The 9,403-nt window shown below is 41.7% G+C and overlaps 1 protein-coding gene across 1 annotated transcript; it reads right to left on the reverse strand.

Annotated features, from left to right (window-relative positions):
- Positions 1-2,054: 2,054 nt before the first annotated feature.
- setmar (SET domain and mariner transposase fusion gene) lies at positions 2,055-7,777 on the reverse strand. Its single transcript, XM_053868217.1, has 2 exons — positions 7,636-7,777; positions 2,055-6,948 (listed from the first exon to the last, which is right to left on the reverse strand). The coding sequence occupies exons 1-2, from the start codon at positions 7,732-7,734 to the stop codon at positions 6,151-6,153; spliced, it is 897 nt and encodes a 298-aa protein (XP_053724192.1). The 5' UTR covers positions 7,735-7,777; the 3' UTR covers positions 2,055-6,150.
- Between the last annotated feature and the right edge of the window lie 1,626 nt (positions 7,778-9,403).

Below are 9,403 nucleotides of genomic sequence, written 5' to 3' on the forward strand. Positions count from 1 at the left end.
AAGATTCAAGGACGGTGAAAGACCATCTGCGTGGGTGAGCAGATTGTGAGTCTCATTGTTGGGTGTATTCTCACGTGCAGATCCAGGCCATCAGTAACAATGTGTGGGCACAATGGCTGGTAGTATTTTGTATAAGAGGCTGGTCCGCCTTCTGTGTAACGCTCAGTCAAACCTACTAATCACAAACATATAGAAATGTATGTTCTATTCCTCACATCTTCTTTATCACTGCTGATATGGTGCGGCTGTGTAAGCGGCGTGCTGGGCTCTCACAGTTGCTCTGTATTTAGATGACCTCATAACAACGTGATGTCAGGGGAAATGCAGTCAGAAAAGCAAAGGCAAAATGGAAACCTGACTTCTGTCACATCACAACTCAAATCTGCTCACATGTTCTCCCACCACTGGGACGATGTGTCCTTCCGAGGTTTGCTACGCTGGAGACAGAACAACAGAACACGATGTAAAAAGTCTGTGATATCACTTTGACATCACTAATGGAGCACAAGACCTACCATGACGCACTTTGTGTTACATGTTCTCATGTGGACTCACTCAGGAGTCATTTCAAATCAGCACAGATGCAGATTAACATTAGTAAAATTCTCGATTTGTCCTTGGTAAAATAGAAACTAGAGGTGATCATAAGTCAGTTGTTACAGTGGATTGTGGGACACATTCAGGTCCCTCTGTATGTAAACATCCAGAAATCTCAGGAGTGGCCTTGATGATTAAAATGGACTGCACTTTCATTTCCCTCTACCTCCTGAAGTCCAAGGTCAACACATGAGTCACAGTGGTGTTGAGGATTGAGCGATATCTGCAGGTTATGATAGGACTTATCCAGCCTGGGGAGGAGACGCAAAACAGTCTTATAATGAGCAAACTTGATGTCGCCATATTCGGCGAAGAGATTCAAAGGAATGTGGAGGAGGGGGCAAAGCTTAGGAGGTGAGTCTGAAGACTGAAGATGTGGGCAGCTTTTGCTCTCAGGTTGAAGCTGGATGGAGCGCTATGGTGACTGCATCCTTGGCCTGTTTGCGAAGAAAACTCAAATGGGCTAAGTCAAGGTGGGAGGGGTGAGATATCGAGGGGCTGCTCTTGTGTAAGAGGCTCCGGACAGTTAGGAAGAAGGGCGGGAAGAGAAAGATCACATATTGATAACATGGTTTGGACATGACTAAAAAAAAAAAAAAATTCCATTACCTTCAATTAATTAATTCTACACTTTTTTTTTTAGATAAGTCGCCATGAGCAATAGAACTGAATGAAAACCTCATGAAACCCAGCAGGTAAAGAGCATTCATTCTGGAGTGAGAGCTGGTGGTTAGATATGGAGTCTTTATCTGTTTAAGACCATGAATCCTGAGAAGTAGCATTGTTGCCTCAGCCAGGCTGAGGATCACTTCACCTCATCCCCTTGGATACGGTGTAATGAAGATGTTTAGCTGTGTAATTATGTCGTGGCACATAAAAAGCCATGAGGAGGATTGTAGAAACAGGTGCATGAAGTGTTTTCCACTCAGCAGCACCCGAGAAAACTCACTGTTCAGCATAAAATCCACTGAAGGAGGATGTTTTGTAAACTGTGTTGTGCCTTTCATGTCTGCTCCAGTGAGTCTCAGTTGACCTATTAGAATGATCTGTGTCATTTCAGATTGTCCACTCCAGCAACCATGTCTGAGTGGCGAGATCACAGGCAGAGAGCCTGAGCTGCACAGGTGAGACCGGCGTGATAATGGGATTGCTGCAGCTTATCTTGTGTGTGAACTCTGTGTGGATCGACCCGCGGCTGTCGAGCTCCATGAGCCACAGAGCTGACGTTCAGATTTCACACTGAGTGAAAGATGAGTCACAAGTGTTGTTCATTTGGGACCTCAAAAGAGAACTGCAATTAGACAACGCTACAGAATAAAAGGAGGTTATGAAACAATGTATTGATAATAAGCCACTTCTTTCCACTGTTTTATTCCAAAACAAAAAGCTGACAAGGCTTCACTGCTGGACATCCTCACATGAGGGAAGTCCATAAACATTTTTTCTTTTGTTTGAGTTTGAACACAAAATTGTGAACATCATAATCATTACATGCAAAGTGATGCATTCAGATAAGTGAGACAACATTTATATCCAGCTCCACCTTTCGTTTAACATCAGCAGGCTTTAATAAACGGAAGCAAACTGGCTCCACTTGGTGTAGGTGGAGTGAATGTATGTATTCAGCAGTGAGAGCAGCTGAGTGGGAGGGAGTCTCTCAGGGTGACAAACTTTCTGGTGAGCCCCCTGTGGCGCTCCCAATTTTACTGAACATCTGCTGCAAGGAAACCTGCTTGTAGAACACAGCAGAAACAAAACGGCCAAAGTTTAACGCTTCCATAGTCAGTATCAGGTACAGCAATATCCTATGGATTATTTTGTATAAAAATATCATCATCCAGATGAGATGTCTTGAAGTGGAACCTTTTCAATTGCACAAAAAGGACTTTTGGCTCTGATTACCAAAAGTTGCTTTGTCTCGGTTTGGGTCTCAGTTTTACAGCAAGGACGCCTCGTCCCTTTGCAATGAGCTGCTTCATTTCGGCTGCATGCAGTCTTCTGGTCTCCACTGGACGCTCGCTCTCAACGCGTCCTGACGAGAATCATGACCCTCAAGAAGCTGGCACAATCTACCTTCAAGCTTTCAGCACACAGCTGGACGGTGATGCTGGTGATTTATTTCAGCAAGGAGAAGAATCAAGTCGCCATTCTGTCACATTTGCCTCCATAAATCTTTGAGAAAGAAGAATTTCAAATTTCCAAAAAGGAATGTGCTGTTGTGTCACAGTAGATTAATATATTATACTGCACTTTTATACACACAACACTGACCTTCAGGTACTTTTACATTTAAGATGAGTCATGCTGGGGGAAAGAAAGCTGAACTGTTCTATGAAATAGTGTTGAGACAAGTCAAGACTAAGGGTGAATTCCAATTCCTTGCTTAATCCTAAACCCTCAGGATCAAATCTCAGCCTTAACCTTCAAATCAGTCCCAGGTTACAATACTATCAACCACCAAACAATTTAATGCTGCATTTTGTGGGCTGCCTGTAGGTAATGATCATTAAATAAATGCATTTTAATAGCATTGTATTTTATCTATTCAAAGGTTAGGAAAGCCAGAAATTGAAAGAGGAAGTTGATCCATGAGTTTTATAGATGTGGTAAATGAGGACATGAAAAGGAGAGGTATGACTAGAGAGGGTGGTCAAAAGAGACACTCTAAAAAGAGAATCAGATTTGAATTAATGCATCTGAGATTTATGGATTGCTATAGGTTTAATTACTTCAATTTAACTTTAACTTTCTAACTTTAAGATAAAAGATTAGGCTTAATTGAGGCTTTATTTAGATACTTTAAGACTGCCTTCATTCTTCCCACAATGGGAAAATATATATATTTTAAATCTACAATTATGAATATTCATTTTCAAGCAAACTGAATTTCTTTCTTTAATCTCTCCTGCTGTTAAGGCCATTCATCTGAACAGTCATCTGTTTGCCTTGGCGATCCTGGGTTGAGAGGCAGTGGAATTGTATTTTTTTTATACCTTTCTTTGGATTAATTCCTCTTCCAATAGATAGAATAAATCATCATTAGTTCATCTTTATGGAAATGTAATAGATCATTTGGTAAGGAAAGCTTGGTTAAATTTGGGAAAAGTACATGACAAAAATAAATAAATAAATCTTCTTTCCTTGATGTGGGAAAACCACAGTGGTCGAGCAAATGTTCTTTAGCAACCTTTCTGGACTGAACAACGGATACAATCAGTTGATCTCAGGTCATTAACGGGTGGTTGCTTGGTGACCTTCCGGGAAAGAAGCCATTTGTTTGTGCACAGGCTTTTAACTGTATGGATTGAAACTAACGTGGTTGTAAGTACAGATTGTCCTCCTCATGATTCATCCCAGATGTCCGTCCCTCTCAGATTCTGGCAGCACTTGAACACCGACATTCAGTCGAATAACATTACAGCCAGGTTGATCCATTTCTATGCAGTAATGTTTGAGAACACTTTTAATCCAGGGGTGCGCATTTCAATTTCTCAAGGAGCCACATTACATGCTGGGACTGTTGTGGGTAACCATCAAGCCAAAAGGACAGAAAAAAACTTCAATTCAGTTACTAGAAAATTCTAAAACAAGGATGAAAAATAGGGGAAAGAGGATGGAGTGATGTCTGCGTGCTTCAAATATGTTTTATTATACATTATTTCTTTCTATATAAAAGTTTTGAACATCGTCACCTGTTTATGGGGGGAATAGTTTGGTGTCAGATTCTGTGATTATAAGAAGGCATTTTCTCCCCACTATATTCTAGTTTGAACCTTTGATGTAACTATTAGAAGCAAAGGGGGAAAGAAAACAGACAGATAAAATGTTAACCTAAAAACTAATAATTCATTTTGTAAAAAAAAAAAAGGGTTGTAACACTTCAGACTGGGTAATAAATACCTGCTTAATAATCAGTAAGTATGGTGTTGTCTACAGTGAACTTAGAGGCTAGTATACAGCTGATGCGTAGTACAAGCACAAGTAGTGATGGCAATATTGTTGGTTGGAGGCTATGTTATAAATACTGGATTAAATTGGAGATCAATGTTGACCTCACCAGAGAACATGACAATGAATAAATGGTTCATAAAAATCCAGAAAAAACACATCAGTTTCCTAAACTTGAGCAAGCTCTTAATGTTTTCACCAGCAGACAGAAACCATGGTGGACCGAGAGGAGAAATCTGGGTCGATACAACAGCACAGCAGAGCAGTTCTCCCTCGAACGTAACGGAAAAAACCTTTTAACTCGACTGGAGAGTGATCAATACCATTCTTCGGGGCCCACCCACCAACTTCTCTCAGTCCCCCCAGTGAGGCAGAGCCGCTGGTCCCAGTTCTGAAGAGACATCAGTCTCCATCCTAATTAACCCAGATGAGGGTATTAATAAGATGAAAGCAGGTCTAGACGAGAAATGGAGCAGATAGCGGAGAGAAGGTCCTGATTTCCAGTGGTCACAGTAAAGTGGGACACCTCTGCCCCTCCCACGGCGAGGGAATGTAACCTGCTTCTATATCAAAAACACCCGCAGGGTCTTTTTTTAATTGGTCACACGTCCCTGGAGGTGATGAGAATATCTACATAAAGAGAGTGAGAAGATGATGGGGTGACAGATGCTACACTCACACTCTCTTGTTGAGAACACTGAGAACTGAGAACACACTGGCGTATAAACCAGTGTAAAGCAAAAAAATATGTATGTTCAAGGTAGCGAGAGATGTGTCATCCAACTGTGACACAAATGACGTCATATTGTCTCAGCTTTATTTTGTACAACATTAAAGATGGTGGAGTATGGCTTGGTAGCAGGGTTAGTTATGCAGCGCCTTATGCAAACCTTACGTTTTGGCTGTGACTACGTGTATATGACCAATATAATAGCATAAGTGATGTTGTTCTGATTCAGTTTTGAAAACTTAATTGACACCTGAAGACAAACCTGGTGCTTACAAATGATATTTAACCTGCATTATTTAAATATAGAGGCATATTAAATATATAAAATATGTGCACAAATAATATTACGTATTTACAAAAATAAATAATTCATCTATGTGGAAAGTGCTTACTCTAAATCAAGTCACAATTGCAGCTTCTCCTGCTTGTTTGATCATATGAGATCACTTCAATCTTAAGCTGATGTTGCAAGAGAGATTGTCGAGTCTGCAATACCACAATAGTTCGGCTCAGTTTTACTCTTCATTTCCGTCTTTATTTCTCACCTGCAAGCTAAATGAATATGTTTAGCCAAAAATTCATGACCTCTATACACATGAATATGAGAACGGCAAAACAAGTTTTGCACTTGTGAGATATGGTTATGACCTAGTAGTGGTTCAGTATTGGTTTGTGTTCATTCTAGCAACAAAGTGATGCACTGCGCTCTACAGTGGTTTTAGTGGTGAGCTAGTAACGTCCGGCTCAACCAACGTGTTTTTGGCTGATGAACTTTTACTCAATTTACAGCAAACTAAGCAGGAAGTGCTTTTAAGTGAGTGATATAGCTGACAGGGGAAAAAAAAAGATTTCAATAACAGGAAATCATTGATAGATTAGTTAATAATGGATAAATCCAGAGGGAGGAACTGAGCACAGTTGTTGGCTCCACAGCGACAAGCTTTCCTCTGGGGTGCTGGAGTCCTACTGGCCTGAATGTCCCCGCCTCTCTGAGCGGACTGTGGCTCACAGGACGGTTGGTTTCTGTATCCTCCTGAGTAGTCAAACATCAGTTCCTCTTTGGCGTCAATGTCCCTGCCAGCAAACAAAGCCAGTCTCGGAATCACCGAGTGCACACGGACGGGCAGCATGAACAGATTTGGCAGACAAGAGTGGTTCAGAAATCGACCAACATTCCCCACCATCCCAGGATCTACAAAAGTCTCTGTGATGGATCCAGTTCCTGAATGTTCTCGGACAGCGATGATGTAATTGTTATCTTCAGGTGTCTGAGCCAGCTGCCGGCGCCTGGCTTCGTCGAATCCGATCACCTCACCTGCGTATTCACAGACAAACATCCCTCGTGTGATTGGTTGGAGCGTCCGCACACCCCAGCCTCGGGTGCCGGTGCTGAAGACTTCTAGCTTGAGTCTGACGCCCCGCTGCACCACACGGTTGGAGCATGCGTCACCACAGGTGCAGACAGCGTTGCACTCGAACACCGGGTCGCAGTAGGCGGCGTCCGTCTTGCTGATGTTGATCAACGAGCCGTCCCTGTTGTACGCAGGTCCGTGGACCTTCAAGCATGAGCAGGTATCACCGCAGCAGGAGTGGGACTGACATGTGCACCCAGGGAGGTTGACTTCACTGGGGTCAACGGCGCAGCCTGCTCCCTGGACATTGTCTGCACAGTACTGAAACGGAAAATTCAATGGTAACAGAACAACAAAACCAATTCAACTTCTCAGCCATAATCGTGAGTTCTTGCTTGAGGTCTATTGATATTGCGTGTGGTTGTTTGCTGTCACCTAGTGGTAGAACTGTGTACAAGTTCAAAAGGATGCTTCATACGAATCCATACAAATACTCTAGGCCTTTTACAGATAAAATGTCCGCCAAAAAAGGCACAAGTTAAATGTATATTAGCATGATGTTAGGTTAAAAATAACAATATAATAAAGTATTTAGTTTCACCACTGTAGTAACACCACTGAAATGTAAGAATTTGTTACCTGAAGAATGCATTGAAGTACAGCCTTTTTATTTAAATATTGTATTGAAAAGCATATAAATATTTAATCTTAAATATATAATAGATGTAAGGCCTTCACATTTACTACAGATATGGCCGCTAACGAACGTAACTGAACGTCAATGAAAGAATAGCCAGGCAGTTACCGAACTCACCAATAAAGATGTGTATCTCTGCTTTACATTTGCATGACTCGGACGCAGTAATGTGAACGGCACGTCTCACTTTTTCCACTGCTTTTTGCAATTCAGGGGTGTTCGAGTGGCGCCCACCTTCCTCAGTCAAACCGCTGCTACTTCTGCTTAGCTCAACGATGAGGAACCATCAGGAACCAACTGAAAATAGTTACCTGAAATTTGGGAAGTGGCTGACGGTCCTGCAGAATCATGATGGGCACCTCCTCCAGACCGTTACTGAGGTCCACATAGCTCCTGTCAGCCCCGTTCATTGCTGAAGTCCAGGCGGCGGCTGATGTCAACAGACTTCCGGTGTGTTCGGCGCTCACGCTTGCGCACAGTACCCTCTATTGACGGGATACAGAATTGCAACTGCGTCAGTGCGGAAGTGTGAGGACTTAAACAGTGTACTGATGACTTACCTACTTATTTAACTGTTCAATTAATAACACTTAGGCAATGTTTACAAACTTTCAACTGAGTCAGTTAAAAATGAATAAGGTGAGCTGTAGCGTTTCTCTATCGCGCCTATAGATGGCAGCCTTATACAACATTATTATAAACGGCAGAAAAACAAGAATTGAATGTAACTACAGGATTTATTTTTTGTCTTGCTGCTATATTTGATGGTGTACGGTTATTTAGAAAATTCTAGTATCTTAACACATTACGGTTCTTTGATAGAAACCATGCCGCTTCATCGAAACCTGTAGCTTAAAAAGAAATATCCAGATGTGTTTCTGTCAAGACAATTAAAAAGCGGTATAAATGTCTGGTCCCCTTCACTAAACATTGCTCTCTGTGAGTAAGTGAACTCTCAAACACGTTTTTGCTTTTGGTAATGCATACTTTTCACGTTTTTAATGCCGCTCAGTACATCTGTAATTCAGATTATATGGGTGATGCCATTAATAGTGAGACTTTCCCCTGCAACCTTTACTTAGACTTAGACTTAGACTTTCTTTGTCATTGCTCAAAAACATATCACTGTATTATGGCAACAAAATTTCGGTCTGAGGCCTCCGGTTTCCAAAAACAAAAACTATATGTCCAAAATAAATAAATATCAGATAAATAAAAAAAAAAATATATATATATATATATACATTATACTACTAATAATAATAAATACAAAATGAAATAAAAATGTATACTAAATATAAACAAATAAACAGTATTGCAGCTATTGTCCAACGTTCAGCAACCTGACAGCACCAGGAACGAAACTGTTCCTGAATCTGGTGGTTCTGCATCAGATGCTACGGAACCGTCTCCCGGATGGCAGGAGGGAGAACAGTGCATACTTACTTAGATCTGGTAGTTGGATATATATATAGCCCAGGTGCGAGCATGGAAGTAGCTGACAGAGATTATACTGCAGTCTGGCTTCAGAACTCCTCAGAATCTGGTAGCTAGGATATATGGCAGGAAACTGAATGTCAGTGATGAAATCTGCGACAGCCAAACATAAGCACCCGCAATCAAATGAGTGGTTTCTCTGAGTGTGCAGTATTATCAGCACCAGTGGCTTCATTAGGAAGACACACACACGCAGTTTGGTCAGGGAGCTAATGAAGCACAACCCTGAAAGAGCTGCGTCTCCTGGGAGACCATCAACAACCATCAGGCTCTCCCTTTGCTCTCGAGCTGATTGACTCGGCCTCAAATTGGCTGCAATGCTTGCGAGGGAAAGAGCCGCACTTTGGTCGGCTGGATGCAGTTTTGTCTCGTCTGATGGTGCAGAACAAAGTCAAAGGATCTCCTCATCTGCCCTTCTCAGCTGGAGGTTCAAAGCCACTGTTTCTCCCAGAGTTTAGCCATCATTGATGTTGTGATCTAAGTGCTTTTTAACATGCTACTTTAAGTACATAAACACTTCTCGCAGTCAAGTCTCTCTAAGGGTTGACAAAAATGTTTTTCTGGGGGCGACTCCTGCTGACA

Source organism: Synchiropus splendidus, chromosome 6 (assembly GCF_027744825.2).
Source record: "Synchiropus splendidus isolate RoL2022-P1 chromosome 6, RoL_Sspl_1.0, whole genome shotgun sequence".
In the NCBI taxonomy this organism is placed as follows: Eukaryota; Metazoa; Chordata; class Actinopteri; order Syngnathiformes; family Callionymidae; genus Synchiropus; species Synchiropus splendidus.